At 42.6% G+C, this 16928-nt stretch overlaps 1 protein-coding gene and 1 long non-coding RNA gene across 7 annotated transcripts in view; one reads left to right on the plus strand and one right to left on the minus strand.

The window, feature by feature from the left end:
- The window catches only part of DENND2B (DENN domain containing 2B), a 151455-nt gene that overhangs the window by 127609 nt on the left and 6918 nt on the right, over positions 1-16928 (plus strand). For all 6 annotated transcript variants that reach the window (XM_077930615.1, XM_077930618.1, XM_077930612.1 and 3 more), the window contains 3 exons: positions 2243-2383; positions 3422-3570; positions 15973-16150. In XM_077930615.1, the coding sequence (XP_077786741.1) occupies positions 2243-2383; positions 3422-3570; positions 15973-16150 (468 nt within the window). The remainder of the gene's footprint in view (positions 1-2242; positions 2384-3421; positions 3571-15972; positions 16151-16928) is intronic.
- Positions 215-2317, minus strand: LOC144328060 (uncharacterized). The gene is made up of 2 exons (XR_013393304.1): positions 2180-2317; positions 215-2062 (listed from the first exon to the last, which is right to left on the minus strand). It is a non-coding gene; the product is annotated as an uncharacterized LOC144328060 (long non-coding RNA).

Genomic DNA, 16928 nt, shown 5'->3' on the forward strand with positions numbered 1-16928 from the left:
ACAGTATTTTAGAATTACTGTGCTGGACAGTTCATCTCTGTTATTGACTTTATTAAAGAATGCTTTATTACTTCTGTGCCTGAAGTGCATCTCAATTTGAAAAACATCTGTGTCTGTCAGTATTGGCACTCTCCCTCTCAGTCCATTGTATTCTAAAGCCACTTTTGGCCAAGCTGTAATTCTTGGCACACTTATCTGAAATGATGAGCCAGTATAACACTAACCCAGTATCTGTTTATTGCCAAATACAGGGAATACCTCCAGAACCGTTTCGTTTTTTTTTTAAATTGTGGTTGGGTATGCATCCAGTGGATATCTAATCCTCATTGCCCACATGCCCCTGTATTCAGTCTGCATTAATCCGCCTGCACACCCAAAATACTGATGCCAGACTTGATAATCTCCCAGTTCATATTATACCTACTTTCTGCTTCCCATCCCCAAGGCCTGTTTCACCAAAAGTTGCTGAAACTTGGAAGTTCAGGATGCATATGCACCTGTAGATAAAATATAACTTCATATCAAGATCATTGCATGGGTGAATTCTGTTAGGCTATGCTGTTTTCTATCATCAAAGAAAGTTTAAAATGTGTTAATGAGAGTTTGCTAAATAACAGTGTCAAAGGCATGTAGAAGGCATTGCATTCATGCCCTGGTATCTCCAATAAAATAATCTCAGGAAGCAAGGCTAAAACAGACTTCTGCTGCAGAGCAGCTGCCAGTAGGACAGTAGACAGAAGTGGTCTGACTGTATCAGGCAGCATTATACAGCAACATCAAATTGCCTCAAAAATGGATAAGTTTTGCAAAAAAAAGCTTCACATTTGCAGTTCAGCTATTAATGGAAATTGTAAATGAGCTATTTAAATGCCAGAAGGTAAAGCCGGAACTTTTTGATAGAAGCCCAGCAAATTGCTTCTTCATTTATATTATCACAAGCATCAGTCTCCTTTCTATAAGGGTTCTCAGATATAAAAAGCTTTCAAACTTTGATGATGGTTACTCAAAGGGAATTTGAACTCTCTTGTGCTGTTACTGTCTGCTCCTGAGAGACTATGGCTTAATGTGAATGTGCAAAGTACTGGAGAGAAATTTGTGACTGCTTTTCTCCTCCTCTGGCCCTGCATCTTCACACTGGGGTTTTTTTTTTGCCATGGTTCTTCTCAGTGTTGCACCTGAACCTGGGCACATGGTTTAATTCTGCCAGACAATGAACAAGTGGTAAGCCAAGGAACAAACATTGGCTACAGCTTATGACCCCTATTGTCTCCCCACATTACTTGGTCCAGCTGTGCTGATTAGCTACAGTCCCTCTGTTTGACCATTACAGTGGTGCCTCGCAAGACGAAATTAATTCGTTCCGCAAGTTTTTTCTTCTTGTGAGTTTTCCGTCTTGCGAAGCACGGTTTCCCATAGGAATGCATTGAAAATCAATTAATGTGTTCCTATGGAGACCGCTTGCCAGGCTGGTGGTGCGGAGAAGGGCTTTTCTCCCCACCGCAAGCCTTCAGGACAGGTAGGGGAACAGAGGGGAAGGGGCGCAGCGCTTCTCTCTGCCCCACCGCCTGGCTTCGGAGCAGCCTTCCGAAGGCTGGCGCGGGGAGAAGGTCTCTCCGCCCCACCGCCCAGCTTCGGAGCAGCCTTCCGAAGCCTGGCGGTGGGAGGAGGTCTCTCCGCCCCACCACCAGCCTTCGGAGGAGGTCCGAGGACAGTGGGGAAGACGCGCTGCGCTTCCCCGCTGTTCCGGAGATTTCCCTATGGGCTTTCGTCTTGCGAAGGAAGCCCATAGGGAAATTCGTTTTGCGAAGCGCCTCCAAAACGGAAAACCCTTTCGTCTAGCGGGTTTTCCGTCTTGCGAGGCGTTCGTCTTGCGGGGCACCACTGTATCTGTGTGGTGCTGCAATGCAGCCAAGGTCCTGTAGTTCTAGGTTATCTTTCAAGCGTTGGTGTCATTGAGAGATTGCTTGTTTAGATGGAATGTTAGTGACAGTCCTTCTCAAAGAAGTACGTTTAGATCGAGTCCATACTCAACTGGAAGGCTTCAGTCATAGAAATGACATTTCTGGAAAAAGAAAGTTGGATATTGCTTGTTTTTTTGTTTTGTTTTTTAAATAAATGGACAAAACACAAAATTTCTGATTTACTAGCACTTTGGTTGAGTAGAGTCAATATAGCATACATGTGTAAGTTGTCATTAAGACACAGCTTCTCTTTTATTCTGCATTTGACTGTGATGGATCAGATACTGGATGAAGTTGAAAGGAGAAGAGGAATATCTGCTGCCCTGGTTTATCCATTTATGAGAAGTCTGATGGAGTCTCCTTTTCCTGCACCTGGAAAGACAATCAAAGTCAAGACTTTCCTGCCTGGAGCTGGAAATGAGGTAAAAAGAAACCTTAAACTTTCAAGTAAAACCCTAACACACATATTCTTTCTCTCTCTGAAACAGTAAAATAGAGAGAAAGAAAGTAGAACACAGAGAGCTATCACAGCTCTGGAAGTTACATGTATTGTGGATTTATTTTTTAAAATAAATTTCTTTTGGGAAGCTGCTTCATTAAGCAATTTACTTTGGTGTGTGTATGTGCGTAGCTGCTTCAGGAATCTAATTTATATTTGTTTAACAGATTCAATGTTATAGGGCATCTTGGTTATATCTATGAAAATTATGACATCAGCAGGCTTTATCACAAGGTCAGCAAGCTAGCCGTCAGAGTAGTCTCAAGGTGTTTTCTCTTGTTGACTAATCCCTAGTGGTTAAGTCAGGAAGCTACAAGTCACCACAGGCAAGGATTGAAAATTATAACCAGCATGTTGCAACAGTTTAGTACCGTATATAAGTATGTCACAATTTTGTCTATATTTGGTCATTAAAAGGCTACATAGTTCAGCCTACAAATGAGTGTCATTGCACTTTTGTCATGAAGCTAGCCAAGCAAGAGATAATTCCTGCATTCATAACATACTGTATGTGAGCTAATTCATTTTACGTTGTAGTGTATGAATGATGGAATGGTGTCAGTTTCACTCTGTGTACTTGGCTTTTTGTGCTTTTATATTGTAAACCATCCTGTGATCTTTGGATGAAGGACAGTACAGGGATCTAATAAGTAATAAAACAAATTATAATAAATAATAGTAAACCAATACCAACATCAGCTTCGTGTCAAGCACACATTAGGCAAAATATGCACTTTCTCCTTCTCTGCATATTGTGGAAAGTAACGTTTCCTGGGGAAAATACCATAAAAGGTGACATGAATTCTCAAGGCTACCAAACCGGGCAGATAATCCAAGAAATGTTTTGTTACTTTCACATTCCACGTAATAATTAACCAAAGTCAGGATGCAAGATTGGCATAATGTCCATATTTTGATCAAGCCAGTTAGAACATGACTTGTGTTTGTGGAATGCATTCAGGTGATAGAACTCCGAAGGCCAATGGACTCTCGCCTGGAACATGTGGACTTTGAGTGTCTTTTCAAGTGTCTGAGTATACGACAAATCATCCGAATCTTTGCCTCCCTCCTGTTGGAACGTCGAGTGATCTTCATAGCAGATAAACTCAGGTAAGCCACACAAGAACTTCCCTGATGAAAATTAAATATAAGGCTGAAAATTAAATATAATGCTATGAGCATACTGCTGCTCACTGTACAACCATTCATTAAAGCTAGTTGGGGATACTTCCAACAGTCATCCTGTCCCCCTTCTCATAAAAAAATAAATAAATGGAATTGACTTCAGGTTACACTTTTACTGAGTGCTTTCACATCATTTTATAAAGTAATAAACCTGTAATACTATGCTACGTGTTATGTGTTACCCAAAACTAGGGATTCCCAAATTGAGGTCTACAGGTGGTTCACAGTGTGTCTGTGAAAAACAGTTACAATTCTAATACAGTAAAATACAATATAAAAAACAAAGCAAGCAATAAAAATACAAGTGAAAATTATACAGCGCCTAGCACAGCCCATTCAATTGCTACAGCAGGCAGAAAATATATATTAAATGGCATGCCAAGACCCCCAGCAATTTCCAAGTGGTCTGTGGGAGAAAAACTTTTGGGAATCACTGGCCTAAGGTGTGAAACTTGGGGACTCAGCTACACTCAGTCAGTTATATCGTTGTAACTCCGTTGTAAAGATGCCTCACCAGGTGGTGCTCTAGAGCACAAAATTTGTCTATGTGATTTTCATAGGGTCCCCCCTTTTGTTATAAATATCTAATTTATAACTTCTTTATAGCTATCCTCTGAAGTTGAAGAAGTGAAAAGGAATTGAATAGCTTCAGCACCACACATTTTTGCTTGCATGAACTGGTTCGTTCTATGTAGAGGTGTGGTTATTAACCAATAATTGGGGGTGAGGACAACTCTTATTGAAAGCACTTCCACAAGGCAGTTGTAGACTTGGTACTGCTTACAAATGCAAGTTTTGTGCAGTGTTCACATGTCATTCTCATCAAAACATTGTCCCATTTTATTTTTCTATTTAATTTGGATTTGCTGGTTCTACAAAAATTCTGATGTTAAAGAAAACAGGGCAAGATAGTCAATCCAGATTAAAAGAGGAAAAAATATGGAATAGCATTTGGGTGAGGACAACGTCATGAGGATGTTGTGGAAAATGTGTGTGCATGAGCTTCATTGAGCTCACAATAAATGGCCCTGTCGATGTGCTTTGTGTCCCATTAATGCTTTTCCAAGGGTGTTTGAATTAGATTCACCAAGAGGAAAGAAGTATGCTCTCCCAGTGTAATACATAGATGTCTTGGTCAGGGGGAAATGCACATGCTTCTCTTTTCACTTTACGTCAGTGATGTGCACTCTAGTACTGTACTGGAAAGCAAAAGTGCAGAGAGCTAAATGAAACAGGGAGGAAAAGATAAATCATCGCAAAATGTATGTATGGGCATGAGGGCACTAATGCAGTGGAAGAAGATGGAAAATGCCACCAGGCTATTTTAAAGGACTAGAGCACGGGTCAACAACCTTTTGCAGCCGTGGGCCGGTCCCCCGTCCCTCAGACCATGTGGGGGGCTGGACTATATTTTGAAACAAAAATAAATGAACAAATTCCTATGCCCCACAAATAACCCAGAGATGCATTTTAAATAAAAGCACACATTCTACTCATGTAAAAACACCAGGCAGGCCCCACAAATAACCCAAGAGATGCTTTTAAAATAAAAGGACACATTCTACTCATGAAAAACACGCTGATTCCTGGACCATCCCCTGGCCGGATTGAGAAGGCGATTGGGCCGCATCCGGCCCCCGGGCCTTAGGTTGCCTACCCCTGGACTAGAGTAATGCTCTCTGCTACAGTGGTCTGAAACCTTGGAGAGATACCACCAGTTAGTGTAGGCAGTACTGAGCTAGACGGACCAAGAGATAAGTTGTGTATTTACCAGCTGCTACTGCTGAATGGTGACAAGAATGCTGCAATTTTGTACCTGCACAAAGGCAATTAAGATTCCATGCAGGCTGGTGACATCATTGGTTCACACCTGTGCAGCCACTGTGTTGAATTCTGGTCCCCTCATTTATCATTACCTGGTCGCTGTTTGTGTGGGAATGCTTCACAAAATTCATTTTGTTATACTTGTGTATTCTTCACAATACACTCTAGGTTGCAAAGAGCCAACAATTGTTTCATAAATTCCTCATAAATAATCTCATTCTTGCTGGTGTCTATGCAAATCAGTGATGAAAGTCTATACAGGACATTGTTAATAGCATATGTAACCCAGTAGAGAAGCTCTGTTACATGATGACAGAGAAACATAACAGAAATTTCAGAGATCATTATTATTATAGTGTGAAGTCTACAATTCTCACCAAGCATGACAGCACATTTGATTTTGCTAAATCCTTAGTGCACAATGCCCAACTAGATAAATCCTTATACATGACTCATGTCTTTTCAACGTGAAGTTTATGTTGGCTTACATTCATGGGGGGGAATACTTAGTAGCAGGATGAAGGAACTGAAAGTTTATTCTTTACATTGTAGCCATAGTTAAAACCGTTTTGTACAAGGGGATAGTTGATAATTGGCTGATGTGATGTGGAAAGTATGTACTTCCTCCTCACTCCATGCCCCCTACCCCAGCTTTATCATCCAAACCTTTGTGCTCTGCAGTTTGTCACATGAAGCTCGCTCCCTGCAATCAAGCCAGCATACCAATTCATGTGAGACCACTTCAGCCTGCCCTGCAAGCATTCAGTTTTCCCCATATCATTTACTGGGGGAATCTTAGCATAGGGCTGGTTAAACTCCAGCAATGTTTCTGATGGTGGTTGTATCAGGGCTTGTCCTCACTGGACTTTATCATGAGTTTGAGGCTGTTTGAGTCCAGAATTTATAGGTGTTGTTCACATGACGTTGCCCTCAACCGGAACCCATCCCACATATTTTGTTGAGTGAATTCGGATGCCCCCAATCCCCAGGCCATCCAAAAAGCAAAGCAAAATGCAGAGCAAATCTGCTGCTGTCTGACTGCCAGATGGGCTGCTGCTGCTGCATTCTGTTTGGTTAAGGTGGCATGGAATGGGTGTGTGAATGCAGATGTTTCCTTGTTTGCAGAATAGAAGGAAGACTTTTTTCTTCTTCTCCGCTTCCAGCCACTCAGACCTGAATAAGAATATTAAGGCTGAGTGGGGATGAGGAGTTTTTGACAGCATAGAGCAGGGGTCGGCAACCTAAGGCCCATGGACCCCCGCCACCTGCTCGGTCGGCTCCCGTGCACCACACTAAACCTGTGCAGAGCAGAGCGGGGACCACCTTCTGCGATGCTGGCCAGCTTCCCATTGGCTGCAGGAAGCTCCTGCAGCCAATGGGAAGCTGTGCACGCCTCCTCCGCGCCAGAAGGAGCGTCGGAAATAGTGTTTGCGCATGCGTGTGCACTCCAGCCCACTGTGGTGTCTGCGGGACCATGAACTAGCCCAAGCCACAAAAACTTTGCCGACCCCTGGCATAGAGTTTTGTTTGTGGGGCCACCGTTGGAGCTCCAAATGCCCACACAAGCAGTTTGGGTCTTTTAGGACATCAAATGGCTGTTCAGTTTGTGAAACAATGGATTGAATTTAGGATCATGACCTTTTTGTAGAACTGCCCTAAGTCTCAGTATAATGTAGCCAGGATCTTCAAGACCTTGGCCCAGCCAACACCTGATATCCGTACCCAGTATACAGTGACAATGGCCATAGCTTCTCCCCTGCCTGTATGAAAGATTGCATTTTTCATATATTCCCTGTTTCGTAAAAATCAAATGAACAAAAATCCTTAGAAAAACATATTGTCAGGGGATGCACGACTTTTTTCAAAAAATGTTTTTATTGTGCTAGCCGAAGTCCATGGCAACATATGCAGTAAAACCATGGTCAAATCCACCAAAATTTCTTATTACACAAAATAAAAAGTAATTCTCAAATAAAATATGCAAATTAGATCTTAGAGTCCCATTTACAATTCACTGCTGGATGCAAAATTTGTGATCCACCAAGTGGAATGCAGCCCACCAGCTGTGTTCATCAGGTCACCAACAGCACGATAAAACTACCTGTTTTGTCCATCTAGGATTGTAGAAATAGTTAGCTTGGTAAGCATTTAGGAGACCATGTGGCTGGCAGACTGTAGTGTGCAGATGTTGCCTGTCCAGATTATTGCGACTATTCAGCAAGGGAATAACTTAACTGCAACAAAACTCAGAAGTAGAGCCCTAATCAACAACCCCCAGGATGATGAAGTGGCCTACAACACGTGCTTGCATTATATCCTAGGACATATCGCATGACAATTAGTTGCTCTTAAAAATCCTTTTGTGTTGTGAAATATTCAGCTTTTGTTTCCTCTCCCACCCCGTATCTGAAACATTATTCATTAAATATCCCCCAGTATCCTAGATTCCTGTAAATGTCGTCCCATCATCTTCTGCTGTGGTTTTCTCCTAATCTGTGCATTCAGTTCTTTGACTTTGAATATCACCATTGTCCCTGAATGCATGTGTTAGCATATTCTGTAACTTGGGGACTTTTCTCACGGTTACAGCTATTCACTCAGCATTTTTTAACTGGCATTTTTTCTTTCATGGGTAGCAACAATGACTCATGCTCTTATTTTGATATTTTCAAGGGGAAGCATTTTTTTAACAAAATATGTATGGCATGTCATTTTTACAATTTGAGTACAGAAAGAAACAACAATGGGTCTCATGCTTCTAATCTGGTGTCCCATGGGACCAGAATTAGAAGTTAGACCTACAGTATGTCTGCCTTAAGTTGAAATTGGACATAACTTCAGGGCACTGAACTGATGCTGACCATCTTACCATGGTTTTAAGTGGCTTGCGGATTATAGATCGCCTGAGGTGGCATCCCCTTTGGACTACAGTTGTAAACAAATTCTTGCTCATTGCAAGGCCTTGAATTTTCATGTGAAAGACCCCTCCTTGAAGACCAATTGCATCCTTGGTGAGCCTACTTGGAAACCGCTTGTTTTCAACTGCAGTTCAAAATGTACTTGTGGTGAAGAAGCATTGGGAGCAGTTCATCACAACCATAGACCATGATTTTATATCCCATCATTCAGCCCACTTTAGGAAGGCCTTTGGTGGTTTGCAGAATAATAATAATAATAATAAATTTTATTTATATCCCGCCCTCCCCAGCCGAAGCCGGGCTCAGGGCGGCTAACAACACTAAAACAGTACAACATTATAAATACATTCTAAAAATTAATTAAAATACAAATTGATGGCAACCATAGACTAAAGCTTTGTAGAGATTGCCAAAGGAGGGAGTCAGGCTGCGCCCTGACCAAAGGCCTGGTGGAACAGCTCTGTCTTACAGGCCCTGCGAAAAGATGTCAAGTCCTGCAGGGCCCTTGTCTCTTGCGACAGGGCATTCCACCAGGTTGGAGCCGCAGTCGAAAAAGCTCTGGCTCTAGTTGAGGCCAGCCTAACCTCTCTGTGGCCTGGGACCTTCAAGATGTTTTTATTTGAAGACCGTAAGTTCCTCTGTGGGGCATACCAGGAGAGGCGGTCCCGTAGGTACGAGGGTCCTAGGCCGTATAGGGCTTTAAAGGTTAAAACCAGCACCTTAAACCTGATCCTGTACTCCACCGGGAGCCAGTGCAGCTGGTATAGCACCGGATGAATGTGATCTCGCAGCGAAGACCCCGTAAGGAGTCTCGCTGCGGCATTCTGCACCCGCTGGAGTTTCTGGGTCAGTCTCAAGGGCAGCCCCACGTAGAGCGAGTTACAATAATCCAGTCTGGAGGTGACCGTCGCGTGGATCACAGTGGCTAGGTCAGAGCGAGAGAGGTAAGGAGCCAACTGCTTAGCTTGGCGGAGATGAAAAAATGCCGCCTTTGTTATAGCTGCAATCTGCGCCTCCATGGAGAGGGAGGTATCGAAGATTACACCCAAACTCTTAACGGACGGTGCTGGCACTAATTGCACCCCCGCAAGAGAAGGGAGTTGCCCCCTCAATCTCATATCGTCCCGTCCCAGCCAGAGGACCTCTGTCTTCGAAGGATTTAACTTCAACCGGCTCCCACGTTGAATGGCAATTGGCATATAATGACCTGCTGAGAAGAGCCCTAGTTCAGCTTTTGGTGAGGACCCAAATTGGTTGTAATGCAGTTGGTTGTAATGCACGGAGGCAGTTCAGGCTCCAACCACATCTCAGTTTGCGCATATAAATTGGACCACATCTGGGCTAGATGTTTATTCCATTACTATGCCAGCATGAGGCACCTGTAACACACACACACCCTTCTTAACTGCCCCATGACTTCTATGCTTACAATATAAACAACCAAGTATAGCTAAGTATCATGATAAGTTAAATTGTCCAAGTTAATGGAGTTTCAAATGTCTACAGTTTTATACGCTACAAAAAGATCTTTGTTCTCCATTCAAAAAGACATTCAGTCCAGGTACTCACTACGAGATATGCTAAAGAGGCATACAAGCATACAAAGTTACAATTCAGCCTACCAGCCCTGTTTTTTTAATTATATGTGTAAAAGATGCCAATGCAGCAAGGTTATTTCCATAATCAACCAATAAGTAAAAGGAGAGGACTCCGCAGTTGGCGGCAATATTGGCTGGAGAACTGTTGCCAGGCTGTCTGTCTGGGTGGCACAATTAACATAAAGGAATGTGCAGAACCTGTACAACAGAGTACCCTTTTCTTTTCTTGCTACTTTTTGGTTTAGTACTAAGTACTAGGCTAACCAGTTTGGAAGGCTCCCAGGCAGATGTGCCCAAAGAGTACAAATCTTGGATTTGTACAAAACCACCTGCAAAGCTACTCAGATCTTAAATATTCCAATCTAGCGAACCTCTTTTCTTATCAAACCAAAAACAAAGAAAGCAACAGCATATCTTCTGGCAAGTTAAAGGCTAACATTTCTTTTGTGTCGAACCTTTCATGAACCAAAATCCATTTCTCCATTCATAAGCTCCAGCCTACAACAATTTATGCTGCAATAAATCTGTTGATCTTTAAGATGTAAATCTTTGTTCATTTTGTTGCAGTCGACTAATGCAACTACTCCTCTGGAAGTAAATAAAGAAAAGAAAAAAAGTTGTCATGCATGTATAACTGCCTTGGATCACATGTTTACTACCCAGTTGTCTCGCAGCGGCTCTGTGCATTGGACAATTCATGGGGGGGGGGGGAATCTAGTGAAGTGGCCCAAAGCAAAAAGTTCCCCAAGCGTGGGAATTGCCCATGAGAGAGAGGATGTTGTTTCTGATTTACATCATAGCCCTGCCTTCAAGAGGAGGGCAGGTTACAAAAGGGCATTCTATAGAAAGCAAGGAGTATGTGCTGAGCACTAAGGAATGTTTGTGTTCCTGCTTTTAGATTAACATGGTTCTCACTTTAGTTCCATTTGCTTATTGACTTGACCAGTTACACTTGAAACTTCCACAGTCATTAAAAGCGAGTTAAAGGATTATGCCTGGAAGCCTGTGAAGTATGCTCCACATTTTCTTTTCCTGAATCAGATGGTGGTGTTTTGTTTGTTTTTAAATCAAATACACTATTCAGCAAGATAAGAGTCAAGGCTAGCACATCACATGTTGGATAGCAGTACTAGGAGGGAAATGTTTGCTAAGAACGCAGCATTAATCTTTGTGTAGGTAGGCAAGGTCATGAAAGTCAGTTGCCTTCACCCAGAGCTCTGTGTGGTACCAAATCCATTTCAGTAGAGACAGATCTGCCTTTTTTACTAAAGCAGATTGGGAAAATCCATTGGGCAAGGGTGTTCCCAGGTTAATGAGGGATTGCTGGATCTTACATTTTATTTATTTATTGTATTTATTTTCCCCAAGGGACTCTAAGTGGTGGGAAAGGATTTCCCCCTCCCCATTCCATCCTCGCAACAAGGCTGTTTTTGTTAAGAATATTCATATGCTACTTGTCAGTTGAAAACTGAACCACTCAGGGTGCTTAAAACATGTAACAAGGCTCAGAAGAAAAAACTGAGAAGCTAAGAAATGAGCAGGAGGGGAAAAAGAGCAAAACCAAACGCTTGGGAAAGAAGAGGCCTGGCAAAATTAAAAAAATGTGTAGGCCAAAGGCTGCCTAAACAGAAATGTTTTCAGGAGGTGTCAAAATACTACTGGAGAAGGAACCAAGTGGGTCCCCCAAGGCAGAGAATTCCAGAAAGTGGTTGTCACTACTGAGAAACTCCTCACATGTGTCCCAACCAGGTGTGCTTGGAATGGGAGTGGAGCACCCAAGAGCGCCTCTCCTGGTAACCTGACTCCAGCTTTAAAGGGCTTTAAAGTCAATAGCCAGCACTTTGGATTGTGTCTAGAAACAGACAGGATGCCACTGCAGCTGAGGTAATAAAGGAGTCACATGCTCTACCAACCCCCCTGGTCAGCTGCATTTTGAGCTACCTGAAGATAGAGCATCTTGCAGTAGTGTAGTCAGGCCTGTGGAGAGACAGGCCCATGCTGGAGGGCGGGGGGGGGGGGGGGGAGAGACAGGTACACTTGCCCCGGGCCTTGGAGGGCTAAGCTGGCTGGGGGTCCCTGCCAGGGACTGGCTGCTTTTTTGTTTGAGTTTATAACGTTATTCTAACAAGACTCCCACCTCAGGCCTCACAGCAGGCTTGCGTACCAAGACCAAGTCTGTCTTCTCCCAAAACAAGAGCAGTTGATACACCTGCCAGAGCTGGGCAAAAGCACTCTTGGACAACACCTGGGAATGCAGGAACAGGAGTACCCTCAAGCCATGTCCCTGCTCTGCCAAGAGAAGTGCAACCTCATTCCACCCAGGCTTAACCTCTACTACCACTGAGCTAAGAGTCCTCCCATTCTGACCAAGAGCTGGATCAAATGTCATTTTATCATTGGTAGATAACTAGTTGCTGGCATCTGTGCTGGAAGCTGCACATGATTCTGACAGGGTATTTCCCATCAGGAACTAGTAATAGTAGCTGTCCTCCCCACTACATTTCTCCACTAATTTCCCTTAAATACATTGGATCAGCACAGTTCTCATCTGGTTCATGAGTGCATGGCACGCCAGTGCCTTTGTGGTCTGCAAACCCACTATGATTGCTGGAGAAATCTGACATATGTGCCCCTAAGAGTTCTACTGTGACATTGCATAGTTTACAACCTAGCACACAGAAGCTTTTCTCCTGTTGGCACATAGCTCCAGTTGCTATTGCTGAGCAAATGGTCTTGTGTGGTCTTTTACATGGTTTTTGCTTAGAGAGTTGGCAAAGGAGTCTTCAAACAGAAGTCTGATGCCATCTAGGGTCTTGAAAAGGCCTTGCATGTCAATAAATAGATGGTTAATTGACCACACAGCATTTTCATGTAAAAACTCGTTTAGTGAATTCATAACTCTCTGAAATGAAAAGTATTCTTGTGGAAGAAAGCTTTGTGAGGGATTTTCTTCACAAACTTAAGGTGACAACACACTTGGAATTCAATCCAGACCATGACATTTGAGCTAACCTTCATCACAGTTAAAACTTGTTCAAGCATATTTGCTTAAACAAGTTTTAACTGTGACTAAAAATTATCGTAAGTTGCTCAGATCTTGGCACGAGTGTTTCTGTCTTAACTTCAGGAAGAAAAAATCCCCACCCTCACCTCTGCACAAAGCATCACATGTTAAAGTGGTGGTTCTTGAAATAAAAGTCCTTTCCTTTTTTTTGTTATCCTAAAGCAGATTGGACAAAAAAAAAGCTATTTTATTGTAGCCTTCCAAAGAAGACTACTGGGAAGGCACTCTGGGTAAAAGCATGTTGTTAGCAGGGGATTTCCAAAGAATGTGATAGCAAAGCATAGCAGTGAGGGCTTTTTTGAGTGCACAGAGGTTTCTGAAGTGCCTTTCAATGGAAAGTGCTCTGAAGATGGAGCATATCCTGCAGATGGAAGAACTTGAGAACAAATGAAACTGCCCTCAAAGTCAAGGGCAGCAGGAACTGTGGCTTTCCAGTTCTCAGACTGTGCTGTGCTGGTCAAGGACAAGGTGTTCTTCCATTGCTTACAGATGTTGTGAAAAATGTAAGCAAGGATATACAGTATATGGATTTGTATGAAGAGGAGGCTAGTTGAATGGGGAAATAATGAAAATTGCTGCACAGTTTGAAATAGAAAGCATCAGCCGTTAAGCTAATAAGAGCCTTGATTACCCACTGTTTATCCTTGGTAGGATTCCTTTGTCATCTGCATGGCAGGCAGAAATTCAACAGGCATAATTTCCCCATTCATTGCATCTTCAAACTGGGAAAAGGCGTGTCAGGCTAGCTGTTGAAGGTGGCAGATGACCCTGCTGGAAGCAGGGCAATAGGAACCCTCCTTTCAATGTTCTTAGTGGCAATTGTCCTTGACAAACCACTAGCTGAATGAATTGATTACCGTATTTTTCACTCTATAAGACGCACCAGACCACAAGACGCACCTAGTTTTTGGAGGAGGAAAACAAGAAAAAAAAGTACTTTGAATCTCAGAAGCCAGAACAGCAAGAGGGATCGCTGCGCAGTGAAAGCAGCAATCCCTCTTGCTGTTCTGGCTTCTGGGATAGCTGCGCAGCCTGTATTCGCTCCATAAGACGCACACACATTTCCCCTTACTTTTTAGGAGGGAAAAAGTGAGTCTTATAGAGCAAAAAATACGGTATTATTATTATTATTTATAATAAATTTCCCCAGCCACTCTGGGCGGCTTCCAACAGAATATTAAAATACAATAACCTATTAAACATTAAAAGCTTCCCTAAACAGGGCTGCCTTCAGATGTCTTCTAAAAGTCTGGTAGTTGTTTTTCTCTTTGACATCTGGTGGGAGGGCATTCCACAGGGCGGGTGCCACTACCGAGAAGGCCCTCTGCCTGGTTCCCAGTAACTTGGCTTCTCGCAGTGAGTTAACCGCCAGAAGGCCCTCGGCACTGGACCTCAGTGATGTGTTATGTGAGAGCATGTGGGGATAGCAAACACTTCTTTGCACTTTTGGTTTAAGATCAACAGGCAACTCATTTATTAAGATGTATGGGCTGCTCCACTTCTGGAAGCATACACATCTCATTCTGGGGGAGATGTGCAATTTCTCCATCTACATGTTACACTGGAAGTGAGGTTCATGCTTCTTTCCCCCTCATTTATGGGTAACATGTCCCACCAAGTCCAATGCTTTCTTCACTCCCAAACAACAACAAAATCCTATCAAGACTAGACAAAAAATCCTATCATGGCTATCAGCTTAGTGACTGATTTAACCTAGTCGGGATACTAATCAGTGTTAACTTTGAAAGCTTCAGACTATTTCCGTAGGATACCGTAATTTAATCCAGTAGGTAAACAGTAGGTAAACAATCATCCTGTCATTTACTAGAGCTGCCAACTTTGGCAGATTAGTTTCAACTCATAACAGGGAGGCTGGCGTACCATGTGGTAGCTAGAATCTTGTTCTCAGATACTGATTTTGAATGGGTTCACTCCTTTACCATATTAACCCTAAGCTGTGCTCAATACAGTAATTGTCCCATTGCTTTTCCCTGAAAAATGTTGAAGTGTATATGTAATTAATTGATTTACTTTTCAAAAACAAAATTTGTCCACTCTCTTATTGTTTGGCCAGCATTTTCTCTAGCTGAATCTGGATACACTATAAAGGATGCTGAACTAGTGAAAGTGATTTTTAGAATATTGTATGCTATTAAAGTGTTTCAATGATATATTTTGAACTGTGCCTCCCTTTTTCTTTTACTCTTTTGCTGTATTACTGATTAGGTTTATTAAATTTATACAGTGTTTCCTGGTTAAAAGAGAAGAAGTCCTGAAATAATTTGCAAGAAAAATTTAAAAATACAATAATAAAATCATATAAGGCTGTTATAAACAGATTAGCAGGACAATATATCATATCAATGGGGCTGTCCAATTGTCTAGGGAAACAATATAATTGTTGCCAGGGGTTAAACTGTGGCAGGTTTACACCAGGTGGGCTTCCATAAATTGGTGACTGGTGATGACTTTTGACTAAGCAGGAAAGATTGGATTTGGATAATGTGCAAAGTCATCCTGAAGACCATTTTGTGGTGCGTGAATGTAGGGTGTTCTCTTTTCTTTGAGTGTGCATCCAGACAAGTGGTTTATTGAACGTTCATCCAGACTTGTTTGCAGGGAGATTCAGTGACACCAGCTATTTAATGAGCACTCATTCGGATTTGTTTGTGGGGAGGTTAGATGACATTGCACAAAAGCAAATGTTATCCCATATTTTCCAGTGCATTTTCTGGTCCCTTTCCTTATCGTAGAAAGTTACATCCTTTGGGGAAGTGTACAACCTGAATTTGCTGGTATGTGATTTAACCCCGTCTGAATATAGTGACAAACTGGAAGTGTCCCGACTTTTATTAAGAAGCAAGCAGAAAGTTTTGTTTGTTTGTTAAAGCACATGCTAATGTCCATTCTGTTTTGTCCTCAGCACCTTGTCCAGCTGCTCTCATGCGGTAGTGGCTTTGCTGTACCCCTTCTCCTGGCAACACACATTCATTCCTGTCCTGCCTTCTTCCATGATTGACATTGTCTGCTGCCCTACTCCGTTTCTGGTTGGATTGCTTTCCAACTCACTGCCTAAACTAAAGGAGCTACCAGTAGAAGAGGTAGGAATGGAGTCTATAGTTCATTGTAAGTGAAATTCCCAGGAAAGAACTCTGCAATAGATTTAACAAACCTTTGTGCTTCAGTCCTCACTTGCAACTGATGGGAAACAATGCCATTACATCTCTGAAAGGTTCCTCCTCATTGATATGCAAGCTGTAACTGCAGGGGCAGGGAACCATTTTCAGCCCATGGACCATATTCCCTTCTGGACAACCTTCTGATGTCCAAATGCCAGGGGTATGTAGGGCCAGAGGCAAAAGTGTGCCAAGCAGTGAATCTCACTTTTTCTAGTAGGCTAGTTTCCACATACACCACTCTATCCAGGTAAGCAAAAGACAACATGAGAGTTCAAGGCTAAATTCTAGGCAGGCAAAAACACTCATTGGGGTGCAAAGCAGGGCTGGTAGGGGGGATTGGCCTGGGAACAGGGTGGTGTTACAGAGGCCAGATAGAGAGGCATAGAGGACACATTTGGCTACTGATCTTGAGGTTCTCCAACTCTGCTAGAGTGAGCATAACACTGAAATGCCAATTTTGGGATAGGTGATCAGAATTGCAACTCATTGATTTCGATAAGCTTGTATTCTTACATCCTTATGAGGTGGAAGCACTCATTTTTTAAATTGTATTTCTGCCTGTAACACCTGCAAAAATGGACTACGGTAGAGAAACAGACCATTTTAAAAGAAGCAAGTTTGTCCAGGACAGATGTAGAATCTTAGTTCTATTTGGGCATTCTGCTCATATGCAAACCCTACAATGTAAGCAGTTGAGCAT

Source organism: Podarcis muralis, chromosome 1 (assembly GCF_964188315.1).
Source record: "Podarcis muralis chromosome 1, rPodMur119.hap1.1, whole genome shotgun sequence".
NCBI classification, from domain to species: Eukaryota; Metazoa; Chordata; class Lepidosauria; order Squamata; family Lacertidae; genus Podarcis; species Podarcis muralis.